Source organism: Benincasa hispida, chromosome 11 (genome assembly GCF_009727055.1).
Source record: "Benincasa hispida cultivar B227 chromosome 11, ASM972705v1, whole genome shotgun sequence".
Lineage (NCBI taxonomy): Eukaryota > Viridiplantae > Streptophyta > Magnoliopsida > Cucurbitales > Cucurbitaceae > Benincasa > Benincasa hispida.
Genome location: NC_052359.1, coordinates 16,713,422 through 16,729,853, shown reverse-complemented (window position 1 = coordinate 16,729,853; position 16,432 = coordinate 16,713,422). Strand labels below are relative to the sequence as shown.

The 16,432-nt window shown below is 37.4% G+C and overlaps 1 protein-coding gene across 1 annotated transcript; it reads left to right on the top strand.

Annotated features, from left to right (window-relative positions):
- Window positions 1-13,488: 13,488 nt before the first annotated feature.
- LOC120090584 lies at window positions 13,489-15,034 on the top strand. Its single transcript, XM_039048311.1, has 3 exons — window positions 13,489-13,667; window positions 13,773-14,219; window positions 14,632-15,034. The coding sequence occupies exons 1-3, from the start codon at window positions 13,489-13,491 to the stop codon at window positions 15,032-15,034; spliced, it is 1,029 nt and encodes a 342-aa protein (XP_038904239.1).
- The last annotated feature ends 1,398 nt before the right edge of the window (window positions 15,035-16,432 follow it).

Genomic DNA, 16,432 nt, shown 5'->3' with positions numbered 1-16,432 from the left:
ACTTAATAATTCTGAATTCTTCTGCTGATTACTTGCTAAATCCAACAACAACTTCATGAAATCCACCGCAAATGTCTTTAATATGTAAAAATGTGTTCTTGTTCCATGCATGTAATATTACTCCTCTAAATCTTGTCGAGCCACCATAAATAGGAACTAGTTAGGGGGTTGCATGAAAAGCGGTAGACCATTTTTCGAATTTGACATAAAAGTGGCCAACCATAACCCACCCTGATTATTACATATGATTCTCACCTGGTCCATACCTTTTAGAAATATCATTGCTTTTTTTGCATGGAAGGATTTGTACAAGAATACCGAATCCATTTGACTTAAACTTAGGGAAGAAAAATATTATTATTATTTTTTTTAATTCTTGAATCAATTACAATTTCTTGTTATATAGAAGAAAGACGAAAAAAAAAAAAAAACTAATAAGGAAAGAATCTTACAAATATAGAAAAAAATATATATACATAATGTGAAGGGATTGAATCCTAAAATGGAAGTGATTGATCGTTCTGTTTTTGAATTGAGATTGGAAAAATCAAAATTGATTTTATACATAAACAAAAATACAAACCGCGATTTTTCAGTTTTGAAATATTAAAGATAGAGAAATTTTACATTTGTAGAACTAAAATCTCCAAACATTTCTCTTCGAAGTCACGAACAAGTTATTGTAAAACTCAAGAAATTGTTCCTTCAAAGTGAACACCACTAAACGAAGTCCTCATTATTCTCAGGACACAAGGAAAAGAAGTGTGGACTTCTTTTTAATTTTAGTTGAGGGAAATTTAGGGAATGAAAGTGAGAGAGAGTATCAATTGCAGAGAGTTTTGTTCAGAGACATACTCTTCTTTGTGTTTTACGCAGTGATAAAGGAGAGGGGAAAGGTAAGGGAGTTATAACATTAAATAATAATAATAATATAATGTTAATAATATGGTTAATCTAACTACTAGTGACTATTATATGCATTTAGAATCATATTCCTCCTCTTTTAAATTATAGTTTTAATATGAATCAAATTCATATTAAATTTTAATTTATAGTATAAAATTTATCTAAATTATTTAAATCTTATTCAAATATTTTTCTCTCATATAATATATAGTTTTAATTATAAATCATATTTATAATTAACTATATATTATAATATATCAACATACATTATACATTATATTAATCACATTAATATAATTAATTACTTAAATTTTCATAAACAATTTGAACAATTCAAATTATTCCAAAAAAGACTATTCTTTATTTCTATCCTTAGTGAGATAACAAGGGGATCTATTGGACCTATAGATTAGAAGCTCCAATGCTACGAGATTAACCAACTAAACTCTTTAATTGGATTAATTAACATTCATTAACTGCCAGTCACTCCACTAAAGACTGATAGTTGCACTATTCGCACTGTCGATATATTTCTATGTCAATCAAATATAACCAATCATCAGTAAGTTGACCTTTCACAAATTTCTCATAACTACAGTCAGGTCAAAATTACCATTTTACCCTGTAGTTACATCTAACTCCTTAAATTCCACTGATTTCTCTAATGAACAAATAATTTATAGTCCTACTATAAACTAACCCCTTTCGAGCCAATGAGAGAATGAGGCTTCATTGTTCAAGACCTATAATCTATTATTAAGGGAGAAATTTATCTACTTTCCCTTCCAACGGGAATGAGTGAATTCCATCTTGTGTAATTGTCTTCCTAGCTCCCTATTTGGACAAAACTCCAAAATGATAGGCATATATTGAGTCGGCGAAAAGGCCATTCTCACCTATACAAATCAAAGGTTTTCCCTCATTGATAGGATTTCACAACTCACTCAGGATTAAAGTCAAGTTACCTATGGTCATCTTAGTGAAAAAGTTAGTTTCTCCAATCAATGGTGTTATATTAATAAGCTCATCATTTCGTGGTCTGGTCTTATATAAACTCTTTATATAGGATACTTCTACTCACATGTCTTCGCATGAACAATATGGATCACACTGTTTGTAACACTTACAACTCATGTAACAATTACAAAATGGGCCGTATCTGTAGTGTCACCAGGATAAGGCACCTAACTTTAACCATATACTGCAGAACTTTTAGGTCATTACTTTAACACTATCCACTTATATATCTACCACATACTATTCAAGTTTCATTAAATGGCCTTGGATCTTAGTTTATTGGATTGAGTTGATGCTATCTAAAGGTCAAATAAAATACTGTTTAATTTATTAAATAATTTGTATTTATAAAATTACAAACTACAAGATGAACGAGATTTAGGACACTAAATCCAATAATCTCCCACTTGTCCTAAAGCAAATGGGGAGTACAATATATAATATAAAGTACAATACAATAAACTAGGCATCTTCCATATCCCAAAATCTCCCACTTTCCCTAGACAAGATGACACAAATCCTGTAGACCTAGACTCTCCAGGCGACCTTCAAAAACCTTAGTCATGAGAGCCTTTATAAAAAGATCAGCAATATTGTGCTTCGAAGCGATCTTTATGATGATCACATCGCCTTGTTGCACAATCTCCCTGATGAGATGATACTTGCGCTCGATGTATTTTCCTCATTTGTGACTTCGAGAATCCTTGGAGTTTGCCATAACACCAATACTACCACAATAGATGGTGATGGAAATTGACATGTTGGGAACAACTTCCAAATCTGTCAAAAACTACCTGAGCCTGACAACTTCTTTAGCAGCTTCACAAACAGCTATATACTCTGCCTCTATGGTAGAGTCAGCAATGTAGCCTTACTTGATACTACACCATACTATAGCCCCTTTGGTAAGAGTGAACATTGATCCTGAAGTGGATTTCCTAGAATCTTTATCAGTTTGAAAATCAAAGTCAATGTATCCTATAAGGATCAATTCCTTAGCACCATACACAAGCATATAGTTTCTCATTCTCCTAAGATACTTGATAATAGTTTTAATCATTGTCCAGTGATCAAATCCTGGATTGGATTGTTATGTACAGACCATTCTCACTACATAGCAAATATCCGACCTAGTACACAACATGACATATATTAGGCTACTTATTGTAGATGCATAAGGAATCCGTCTCATCTCCTCAAGTTCTTGAGGTGTCTTAGGACATTGGTTTTTAGACAAAATAATTCCATGTCTGAAAGGTAATACAACTTTCTTAGAATTTTGCATCGAATACCTGACAAGCATTTTATCAATGTACGATGATTGAGACAAGACTAGTATTTTGTTCTTACGATCCTTAATGATTTGGATCCCTAGAACAAACTGTGTTTCATCCAAATATTTCATTTGACACTGTGCAACTAGTCATTTCTTAATTTCAGTCAGAAAACCTACATCATTCCCAATGAGTAGGATATCATCCACATATAAAACCAAAAAAGCTACTGAATTATTGATGATCTTTTTGTAAACACACGGTTTATAAACATTTTGATCAAAGCCATAAGATTTAATTGTAGTGTCAAATCTAATATTCTAAGATCGAGATGCATGTTTCAACTCATAAATGAATTGATTAAGGTTGCAAACCTTTTGTTCTTGACCTTGTTGAATGAATCCTTTTGGTTGATTTATGTAAATGGTCTCATCAAGATTACCATTTAGAAAGGTAGTCTTGACATCCATCTGCCGTATTTCATAGTCATAAACATTTTAATAAATCATATTATTTATTGTATGCTTATAAAATATTTGCCTAATTCACCTTCTAGGTCAGTTCTCAGGTAGAGGTGTTCCGTTTCCGTCAGCTTAAAAACCCTAGCCTAGATAGAATCGTCCTTAGACAAAGTCCCTTATAGACAATTATTTTATAAACTTAATCTTTTATTAGTCAAATTAATCCTATTAAAAAGAAAAATAAAAGATCAACCTATTTCTAATCCCATTAGAAAAATTTCTAATCATAGGTCTATGTGAAATTAATTTTAAACCGTATAAAATTTATTTAACCTATCTTTGCAAGCAACTCTGAATTATAGATTTTAATATCTAATTCATTAATCATATAACTCTTATAAATTAATGAATTTTAAAACCTATAATATGCATAATAATGACAATAAAAGAATACAACAATTATATTATCTAAGTAATGTCATGCTGCATGCTTTTCTTTTTTCATTAACAATAATATAACACTTATATTAAACGATTAATGAACTATATAGTACGATGCTTGTAATCATACATTAAAAGAAATAATATAACATTTATATTATAAACATGCATACTATATGATATACATCATGCATGTGTATACTTTATGAATAACCTAAACTTTAAATACAACATTTATATTTAAAAATAACGCATAATTATGCTTAATCTATGGTGGGATTTTAAATCTATATGGCATATAATATGCAACATATAAATTATATAATTTAACCATACATCATATGCACATTAAATTATATAAAAGGTATTAATAGACTGATATTTGGCACCTTAATAAAATAATTAAATTAATATAATTGAATTATATTAATTTAATTATAAACAAAAAAGTACATAAAAAATAGAGGAAGATGACAATTTGGACTCAAATCGGCGACTAGCATCTCGCGCGTGCGTCAGCCTTAAATGGACGTAGTGTCACGACGCTAGGGCATAGCATCGCGACGCTATGGAAACTTTTGCCTTCCACTTCGGGTCGTAACATTGAGACGCTGGGGTTGTAGCATCGTGACATTGCAGCCAAGAAGCTTAAATTTTGGAAAAAGAATCATTAGTTTTCCGATGTTCTTCTCAATAATCAGCCACCACGAATAACCCAGACATTCAAATGATAGACTCGATTGCACAAAATAAACGGCCAAAACACATGGGCCCTTACAATTTGATCAAATCAAAAGCAATACGAGTCTATATTGTTGGGGATGATGCCCTAAACTCTCGTTAGGTCCTATAGTTTGTAAACACAGTATTGAACAAATGCTTGGATGTATTAATATATGATATATTAATATATTGTCTATGAAACATTGGATGTTAATTTTTTTACCACAAACTAATAAACTAAGATCCTTGGTTGTCATTTGTAACTTAAGCATGTATGTGGAGACATACAGGTGGATCATGTCTCAAGTGATAACCAAAATGGTCTGTAGTATATGGATATAAGAAGGAAACCTTATCCTGATAACGTTACAGATGCGACCCACTTTGTAGAATAGTTACAAGTGTTATGACTTGCTACAGATGGTCTGATCCTGATCATTCATGTGAAGACATGAAAACAGGGGCGTCCTATACAAAGGAGTTTGTATATGACAGGACCACAAAGTGTTATAGTCTCGTTATATAACGTCGTTCATGATAGAGACTTTACTTCACTAGGATGACTATAGGTAACATGAACTCAATCCTAAGTGAATTGCAAACTCCTGCCTTTGAGGGCGGTCCTTTGATTTGCATAGGTGTGAGTGGCCAGATCGTCGATTCAAACGTACCACTTTGGGGATTCATTTGATTTGGAAGCTGGGAACTCAACTACACAAGATGGAATTCACACATTTCCCGAAGCAAGGGTTAGTAGATAGATTGCTCCCTTAAGGGCTGATTTCGAGGCTTGAACGATGTTGCACCACACACCTTCTCATGGCCCGAAAGGTGTCCACACATAGTAGGATTATGTTGTATTGTTCATTAGAGGGATCAGTTGTACTTAAGAAGTTAGATGTAACTACAGGGGAAAAAGGGTAAATTGGCACAACTGTACTTACGAGCATCTGTGAAGGATTATCGTACTGTTGATTGATTATATCTGATGGACATAGAAATATATCTGTGGTGAGAAGAGTGCAGCTGTCGGTCTTTAATGAAATGTCTGACAGTTAATGGATGGTGGATCTCGTGGCTAAAGAGTTTAGTAAGTTATTCATGTACCGTTGGAGCTTCAAGCCATAGGTCCATAAGGTCCCTTTGGTAGCTCAATGGATTCAAGTTGACAATCAGTTTTGGGTCAGTTTGAAGTGTTCAAACTGACAAGAGGGAGTTCGATTATATATGATATGATTGAACTAGTAATTTATATATGATATAGTTGACATAATGTATGAGATACATTAATTGGAGGAAAAGGATATAAATATGATTTATATCTAGTGGAGGAGAAAAGGACTATGGTTCATATGTTGCATATCATGTGATATTAAACCATATGTTATAAATATAATATAATTATATTTATTTTTTAATTTAAACAATTATGGGATAGTTGTTTGCAGTTTTTTCTCCGTAACCGAATGAGATAGTGAGAGGTTGCATTTAGTTTTGTAACTGAAGGATAAAATGAAAATGGTTTTCATTTTGCAAAGAATCAGATATTCGCTCACCGACTAGTACACTGCCTATCGCATAGCAAACCAAGAGAATAGATGAAAGCTCAACGTTTACTAAATGATCGTGTACACGCGCGCCTTTCCTAAACGATCACATAGAATTTACTAAACAATCATCTAGTGTTTTCTAAGCGATTGCGCGCCTGAGCGTTTTACTAGACGATCGTCTATACATCAAAGGCCCTTTTACTACACGATCGTGTACCTTTACTTAGACGATCAGGCATTGTCTATACGATAGACTCCCGATATCTCCCATATGCTTAGTCATGGTAAACGATCGTTTCTTCCTCATTCCTTCTACCAAATCCAACAGAGTCCACACCTCCTGGATTCTCACTCTAAGAATATCGAGGGTTCCCACACCTCTTGGATTCTCACTCCGAGAATACCGAGGGTTCCGAGTGGTGGTGTCTTCCCTGTTGCCTTGTTCATGAGGAGTCCATTCGTGGGTAGACGACAGTGATTTGGTGGAGGATTGCCTTGACGATCTTAGCGAGAGCGAGATTGTCTTCCTGGACGAGAGTGAGATTTTTGTGAAGAAGAGTTCTTCAACTGGTATGTATCTTGTTCTCTTTTGTTGATTAAAGTTTCAAAGCATGCCTGTAATTTTTTGTTAATGCATAACTTGTCTATTTGATTGTGAACGCGGTAATTCTATAACAATGAGTTTGGAACGATCTTGCTTTCGCTCAGAGGTACTCTTTGATAAGAGTTCCTTCAATTGGTATCCGAGCCAGGTTCTGATATTCTAAATTCATTGATGCAAAGAATAGCATTTACTTTCTCGGTGGGTAAAGCATGTCTACTTTCTGTTTAAGTGTTAAATGGTTTGGTGGATGTGGATTAATGGTGTATTCTGGGATGAAGCCTATGGTTATTTAAATTCTTTTACTTTTAAAGTTAATTGTAAGGGTTCCTGTGTTTTTAGGCATATTAACTTGCTATCGAGTCTGTAAATTCAAAATTCTTGAGTCTCTGTTGAGTCGTTCGTGATAAAGCTTCAAGGCAAGGAGTTACTGTTCTTCGAGGAGGAAGATGACCGAGTGTTGGTTGGGTCGTGTAAACGATCGTAGAGTATCGGATACTCAGGAGCAGGTTGACACGCGCGCACTAGATGATCGTGTAGCTTAGCAAGCTTCATCGCCTAGTTCCTGACTACACAATCGCGGAGTAAATTTGTTACTTAGCGTTTGTTATGTGATCGTCTAGACGATCATGCTTCACAACAACGCCATTGTATAAACGATCGTTTAGACTTGCGCGTGTTATGTATTATGCGCTAAACAATCGGGTACCTCATGCTTCATTGCATTGTAAAAGGTACTCGATCATAGCTAAACGATCGTATATACCTGGCCGCGTTTGCCAAACGATGGGGAGCTTCGCCCGAGCGGTTCAAGACCTTGCTCGATGAAAAATGTAATAGATAGAGTTTTTATTTTTGTTTTTGAGGCGGTTCATCCCGGTCCATTAATCTTTGTGAATGTACATAGGATGTATGTTTATTTATATGTCATATGGTATGCCATATAGAAGAAATCGCACCTTATGTTATGCATTGGTCATGCATCATCTCTTTATTGTAAGTGTTATGATTTAGAGAAACATGATTTAAATTACATAAGAGCATGCTCATGCATCATATAATATAAGAGTTATATTTATGCATGCATAAAGCATAGACATGCATAATCTTTATATTATAAGTGTTATAGTATAAGAGTGTATGGAAGCATGTTTGCTTGGTTCATTACATGTATATAAAAGTTATGTATAGTAATGAATGGACAATGCATGAAGCATGACACATAGGTTAAATTTATAAGTGCTATAAATACCTAGTTGTATGGCAATGTGTATGGTTTTGGTTGTTTCTTTTATAAGATTTATAAGAAAATTAGAACTAAAATCTATAAGGAAGACATGCATGCAAACTTAGGTTTGAATCATGGTTTTAAAAGTGTTTTAAAACTTGGTGGAGATAGACCTAAGATCACAGTTCTAATGAGATTAGTAACCCTAGGCTTTAATCTTTTAGCCAATTTAATAGGATTAAATTGACTAATAAAAGGTTAAAGTGTAGAAAATTTGTCTATAAGGAACCTTTTGTCTAAGGCTGGTTCTGTGTAGGCTGGGGTATTTAAGGTGACGGAAACAGAACACCCTTACCTGTGAACCTACTTGGAAAGGTGCATTAGATAGATTTGATGCATGCATGCAAATTTGAGGCCAATCCATTAAAGAGTTTAATGTGACTACTTGAACTTGTTTAATTTCAAAGACAAGAGTTGTTTTTTAGCAGATTAAACTGACTTAGATTAAAATTAGTAGCTGGATGGTCTAAGTTAATTAACCCCTAGGTAGAACATTTAGTGGGAGGTACTTGAGGTATCTGATACTTCATTTAAACCTCTTTGCATTTCTCCCTTTATTGTCCACACCGTGAGATCTATCCTCGGCCTCGTGGCACCTTGGGAGTGTTCATCTAAAAGATGGTGTTTGTGTAGGTCAATATCAAGGTGGATGGAGATAATGTTCATAGTAAGTGGGAGCAGGATGTGCGACATCATATCCCACAGTCTCTCTCGTTAGGTTGGGTAAAGTTTCTGTGCATTGCCTCGAGGCACCCTGAGAATGTCCCCTTATAGGATGGCAGTTTTGCACGTTTCTTTATTTGATCTCCTATAGGATAAGGTCGCTTTAGTCTCTTGTCCTAATATACTTTTTCCCTACGGTGGGTGCATTAGGGCGAGACTCTAGAACCGAAAACGAGGGGTTACACCTGGATCGAACGAATGGTGACTGTTAGGTACTGTTACAAGAGTTGTTTCGGCCTAATGGTTGAGTGTGTCTCATCCTAGTGAAGAAGCATCTGATCACCCCATTGGTGACGTTTTTTCTGCCTTGCTGGGACATCATTGCGAAATGGAAGTCTATTTCACTTAGGGTACTTGGAAATAATTTTGCTAAAACTAAAATTGGAGTTAAAATGTGGTTAAAGCATAGACTTATTAAGTTTGTTCATTTTTTAACAACATTTTAATGGCCACCGCTTCTTTAGCTTTACTTAGCGTTGACAAACTGATTGGCGAGAATTACACTAGTTGGAAACACACGATCACAACAATACTGATCATCGATGATCTCATGTTCGTCCTTACGGAGGAGTGTCCTTCTATTCCACCTCCTAATGCCACTCGAAATGTTCGAGAGGCCTACGAGCATTGTACATGAGCGACTGACAAGGCCCAAGCCTATATCTTGGTCAGTCTTAACGACGTTTTGGCCAAGAAGTATGAGCCCATGGTCTTAGCGCGTGAGATCATGGAGTCCTTGCAGGGGATGTTCGGACAACCGTCTGGACAGATCAAGCACGAGGCTCTCAAATGCATCTTCAACTCCAAAATGGAGAAAGGCACCTCTGTTCGTGGACATTTACTTAACATGATTTTCCACTTCAATTGGGTAGAGATGAATGGGTCTAGAATCGATGAGGACAGCTAGGTTAGCATTATCCTACATTCATTGCCGGATAGATTCCTGCACTTTTTTAGTAATGCGATTCTTAACAAAGTAGACTATACCCTTACAACTCTCCTCAACGAGTAGTAGACATTCCAATCCTTACTGAAAAGTAAGGCGAATAGGGCTGGTGAGGAAAATGTTGCCTTTTCTTAAAAGAAGTTCATTGAGGTTCGACCTCTGGGACTAAGTCTGCACCTTCTACTTTTAACACTACTAAGTGGAACAAGAAGAAGGGTGGTAAGGGGAAGGGGAAGGTGCCTGCTAACCCACCGCCTGTCGCCCAATGGGGAAGGTGACCAATGCCCGAAGACAAGGGAAAGTGTTTCCATTGTAACCAAGTGGGCACTGGAAGAGGAATTGTCCTCATTGGATCAAAGAGAAGAACAAGGCTAAGCTAAGGCTAAGGAAAACAAAGGTAAATATGATTACAGGTGTTAGAAACTTGTTTACTGAAGAATGGTGATTCTACCTGGGTTATTGACTCAGGCGCCCCTAATCATGTTTATTCTTCTTTTCAGGGGATTAGATCCTGGCGACAGCTAGAGGTTGGTGAAATGATGATGCGAGTAGGCACTGGGCATGTTGTCTCAGTAGTGGGATGAGTCCAATTGACTTTACAAAAGTGATTTCTTGTTTTACATGACGTATTTGTAGTTCTTGAGTTGAAAAGGAACTTAATTTCTATAAAGTGCTTGTTACAGTGTAAATATACTCTTGAATTTCAATTGAATAAAATGTTTATTCATAAAGATGGAGTTGAAATCTGTACAACATATCTGGAAAATAACTTGTATGTGCTAAAGCCATTAGCAACGAGTTCCCTCCATAACATAGAGATGTTTAAAACTGTCGAAACTCAAAATCAACGTCAACGGGTTTCTCCAAAAGAAAATGCCCAACTGATAACTTGTAGAAATACAAGTTATTTATATTGTTTTATTTAGATTATGCGGCAAAAAGAAGAAAAAGTTGCGTCTATAGTATATAAATTGGCTTAAAAATACAAAAATTGTAAAGTGTCATGAGCACACCCATTAACCCCATTGCAATGGCAAAATGGTATGTCCAAGTCTTTGTTTTGCAGGAAATAGGTCACCGAATGTGATAATTGCTCGAGGAAAAAAAGAAAAATGCATTATCACAACATGCGGCAATCATTCAAGAACAAAGAAAGAACAACGCAATTGCAGCGCATGCGACAATCGATCTCGGACTCAAACGATCAACACATTTCCATCGCATGTGACAATCGATAAAAGATCAAAACAATTACACCAAATTCGGCGATCGATCGAAGATGTGAAGAGCAACGCATTCGCAAGGACCTCTGATATTGTACAACTTTTCTGTTGTACGATTCTGACAAGTTCAATCGTGGAGTAGAGCGGACGTTTCCATTATGAGATGGTAGAAATCATCAGAGCGGGACCACTAATATAGAAGAAGCTAAGGTCTATAAATAGCTTCCTCAAATTCAATGAAAGAAGACTGGTCTGAATAGACAATCCAGAGAAAATCTGGGAGAAAGACGAGGCAAGACCGAGAGGTAAGTCTCTGAGCAAGAAATTATTCCATTTCCAAAGAAGAAGCTCTACACAAAAGGTCACTTCTACCTGGAAAACAAGCCTGAGATGGAAGCTTTCCACTCCATTTCTTCCATACGCCAGCAAGCACATCGTCTTCGATCGGGATCTGTGTCAAGACATTGGCACTTTTTCCGTATTTGTTCTTATTTTCCATTCATCTACTATGTTCATCTATCTGTAATCTTTCATTCACTATCTGTAATAAACGCTGATCTTTAGATTTAAATATCATTATTGTATTCATTGTCATTTCTCTGTTCTTCTCCATACATTCATCATCCATTTTCTCCATCATGTGTAACTAATCACCAGGGTAAGGGGAAGGATTAGGCGAGTGAGTTAATCCTTGTTAAGGAAATCAGCTAAGTTTAGCTAAAGCATGCTCGACGACATCTTCACCTGTGAGAGCAGAAGTGAAGATGTTATTCAGCCTATCGAAAGAAGGTTGGAAGAATGCGTTAACTAAAGCGAGAAGTATTTCCAGAGATGGAAACAACCTTGCATTCATCACGTTCATCCCTGTTTCACCGTAGACATATGGGAACATGGCCAATCACTGAAAGGTGTAAGCCAAGGGAAAGCGGAACCTTAGTTGCGTCCTCAACAAGATTGATGAACTTGCGATGTCCTTTCCCTCAACCCATTCTCTTTCTGGCTCATTCACAAGACTTGCTACCGCATTCACGAGACTCTTTTGCACAACTTCACAGCCAATCCTCACTTGTATATTAATAGTTTATTAATTTATTTTATCACCGCAATTTACTTTTCATCGCAATTTACTTTTCAACACAATTCATTATTCTTTATGTTAACCGGTCACATATACCACATTAGTATCACATTAATCATAACAATCCCCATGTTCGACCTCAGATCACTCTGAGAAACTTACGTTGGAATTATACTTGGTTCCAGTGCAAGAAAGCTTGTGACATGCACTACACGAACGCATACTATGAAGCAATTAAGCATCATCGCATATATTTAGAACGTAGTATCACATATTATAATAAATCATCAGCGTATAAGCTCATTAAATTTTTATCATTACAAGTTTTTGGTATCGTTGCTGGGGATTGGCAACGTTTTGTGTTGAATATTTTTGTGGTATTTTGCAGGACAGATCTCTGTTGTACTGTCTGTTTAACGCGAAGAGCATGTTGACGGTTTATGAGTACTGAGACTGAACCAGAATTTGAAACCAACCCAAAGATTGAGCGTACTTTTCGTGCACGAGCACGCCAGAACCTTAAAAGGCAAAAAAAAAACATGGCTAATAACAACGATAGGCCTGAGGGGAATCAAGAGGTAAATCAGCTGGTGCAAGATCCAGTGTTTTTAGCTGCCGACAGCAATATCCCAATGAGGAACTATACGACACCGAATTTATATGACTTCTCGTCCGGAATTGCAAGACCCACGGTGGAAGAGAATGTAAGATTTGAGATAAAGCTGGTCATGCTTCAAATGATCCAAAATGCGGTACAATTTGGAGGTCTATGAGGAGAAGACCCACATGCTCACTTGACCAGCTTTGTTGAAATGTGCAATACATTCTCCATTCCTGACGTTACTCCTGAAGGAATTAGATTATATCTCTTCCTGTATACACTGCGGGATGAGGCAAAGAGGTGAGCTTATTCATTGGACTCGAATGAAATCAATTCATGGGACCAGCTGGTTGAGAGGTTTATGAAGAAATTTTTCCCGCCCACCGTCAACGTAAGAAGATGAAAGGACGTGTTAAATTTTGAACAGATGGAAAATGAATCTCTAAGCACCGCCTGGGTGCGATTCAGAAGGTTGGTGAAGAATTGTCCGCACATCGGGATTCCCTGATTGCATTCTGATGGAAACTTTCTATAATGGCTTGGATAGATCAACGCAAGAAGTTGCTAATGCCTCCGCGACAGGAGGGTTCGTGGACAAGACATATACGAAAGTGAAGGTCATCTTAGATCACATTTCGTGAAATACAGATGACTAGATGGATGACGAGTATGGAGGATGTGGCCCGGAGCAAAGAAAAGCGGAAAGTGCCATTGTACCAATTGATACAATGACCACCTTGGCCGCCCAGATGGTTGTAGTTACCTCATTCCTCCAGACTATGGCTATTAATCAAGGACATCTCTCTCAAAGTGCAACGCAAGCCAATGCGTTGACGTAAGTGGCAGCAGTAAGCTGCATCCAATGCGGAGAGGGGCACTCGATGGAAGTCTGCCTGTCAAATCCACAATCCGTATACTCTATTCACAATAACCCATTTAGAAACACCTACAACCCTGGTTGGCGGAATCACCCCAACTTTAGTTGGGGAGGGAATCACGACCAGGGGGGCCAAAGGAATCTACAAAACAGTCATCTCGAGAATCGAGGTAATCCTCCAGTTGTCCATCATCCGAATCAAAGCCAGGGTAATTTTCAGAGTAAACAGGCACACAACCAATCGTCCTCTTCTAATACCTCTTCTAGTACCTCGTCTTCGGAAGCACTACTGAAACAATATATCGAAAAGAACAAGGCAATTGTGCAGTCGCAAGCTTCCTCCATTAGAAATGAGGTGCAGGTTGGACAGCTTGCGAACAAGTTTAAGAATAGAGCACCTGGTACCATGCCTAGCAGCATGGAAGCACCCGGACCAAGTAGCAAGGAACAATGTAAAGCAGTGACATTGAGAAGCGGTAGGAAGACGGTCCCCATGCCATCAGTACCAGAGTTAGTAAAACGGCCAAAAGACTCAATCACCAACAATGACCACTCAACCACAAACAACAGACCTACCAGTTTAGAAGCAACTACCTCTACAAAGAGTGAATCTCAACAAAACTTAGAATCAAAGTCATCGCAACCTCCAGCCCCAAGAACATAGGAAGCAAGGGACCTCAAGGAATAGCCAAACAATCAGGAAGTACGGTGGGATCCTCCACCTATCCCATCTAGGCTGAAAAAGAAAGATGATAGTAAATAATTCAAGAAGTTCCTGGATGTCTCCGACAGCTACATATCAACATTCCCTTAGTAGAAGCGCCGGAACAAATGTCGAGCTATGAGAAGTTCCTCAAGGACATACTCGCCAACAAGAGGAAGATCAGGGAAAATGAAACTGTGCACTAACGTATGAATGTAGTGCGCTTTTCCAAGACAACATCTCCAAGAAAATGAAAGATCCAGGGAGCTTCACATTGCCATTCTCAATAGAGGGTAAAGAAGTCAGAAATGCACTCTATGACTTAAGGGCAAGTATAAACTTGATGCCCTTATCTATCTTCAAGAAGTTAAACATCGACAATGCAAGACCCACCACAGTTACATTGCAATTGGCTGACAGATCAATAACGCATCCAAAAGGCAAGATAGAAGACGTACTTGTGCAAGTGGATAAATTCATCTTTCCTGCTGACTTTATTATATTGGATTACGAAGTTGACACTGAGGTGCCGATCATCTTGGGTTGCCCGTTTCTCGCAACAGAGCAAGCACTAATCGACGTACAAAAACGAGAACTCACCATAAGAGTCAACAATCAGTAAGCAAAGTTCAATGTTCTCAATGCGTTGAAATACCCATATGATATGGAAAACTTCCAGTATATTGGAGAATTGCAAGAAGAACAAAGGCATGAGTTTCGAGAAAAATCGGAGGAAGAAGACTTTGAGGTTAACGCAATGTTGGAGGAGAATTGCGCCGCAATACAGACTGACCCAAATTTTGAAACAATAAAGTTATCTAAACGAGCAACACAGTGAACTAAGCCATCTTCGATAGAACCACCCATGTTGGAGTTGAAGGCACTTCTAGTGAACCTCAAATATGTTTATCTAGGAGGCAACAACACTCTATCAGCTATAATCTTTGCCGCACTGAGCAAAGAAAAGAAGGAAGCCCTTATTCAGATCCTCAAGAAATATGCGAAAGCCTTGGGATGGACCTTAGCAGACATTCAAGGGATCAGTCCCTCGTATTGCATGCACAAGATCCGTCTTGAAGAGGGAAAAACAGGATCTATAGAGAGGAAGTGCCATCTGAACCCTGCAAATGAGGGAGGTTGTCAAGAAAGAGATTGTGAAGTGGATGATGCAGTGTCATTTACCCCATATCTGATTGGCAGCTGGATAAGCCCAGTGCAATGCGTTCCAAAGAAAGGGGGCATGACAGTCGTCACCATCAGCAAAAATGAATTAATTCCTACCAAAACAACCACGGGGTGGAGAATATGCATGGATTACCGCAAGCTAAATTTGGCCACAAAAAAGGACCATTTTCCACTCCTGTTTATTGATCAAATGTTGGATTGGCTTACAGGGAATGAGTTCTTTTGCTTTCTTGATTGCTATTCAGGGTATAACCAGATCGAGATTGCGCCGAAAGACCAGGATAAAACAACTTTCACGTGCCCATTTGGCATATTTACATTTCGTCGCATGCCATTTGGACTCTGTAACGCACCAGGCACCTTCCGAAGGTGTATGATAGCCATTTTCTCAGATTTCCTGGAGGAGTTAGTCGAGGTGTTCATGGATGACTTTTTGGTTTTTGGAAACACCTATGACTCATGTTTATTAAATCTGGAAAAAGTTTTGAAGAGATGTGTTGAAACAAATTTGGTTCTAAACTGGGAGAAATGCCATTTTATGGTAGAAGAAGGAATAGTGCTAGGTCACAAGATATCAAAGGCAGGGTTAGAAGTTGATGACGCAATATCCATGTTACCACCACCAGTCAATGTGCAAACACTTAAGAGTTTTCTGGGGAATGCGAGGTTCTATCGAATATTCATCTGCAACTTTTCTCAGATCGCAAGACCCTTAAGTGCGCTCCTCGAGATTGACCGTGAATATGATTTTAATGACGCATGCGTCAAAGCATTCCACATACTGAAAAATGCGCTCATCATTGCACCTATTCTGGTTGCACCCGATTAGACGCAA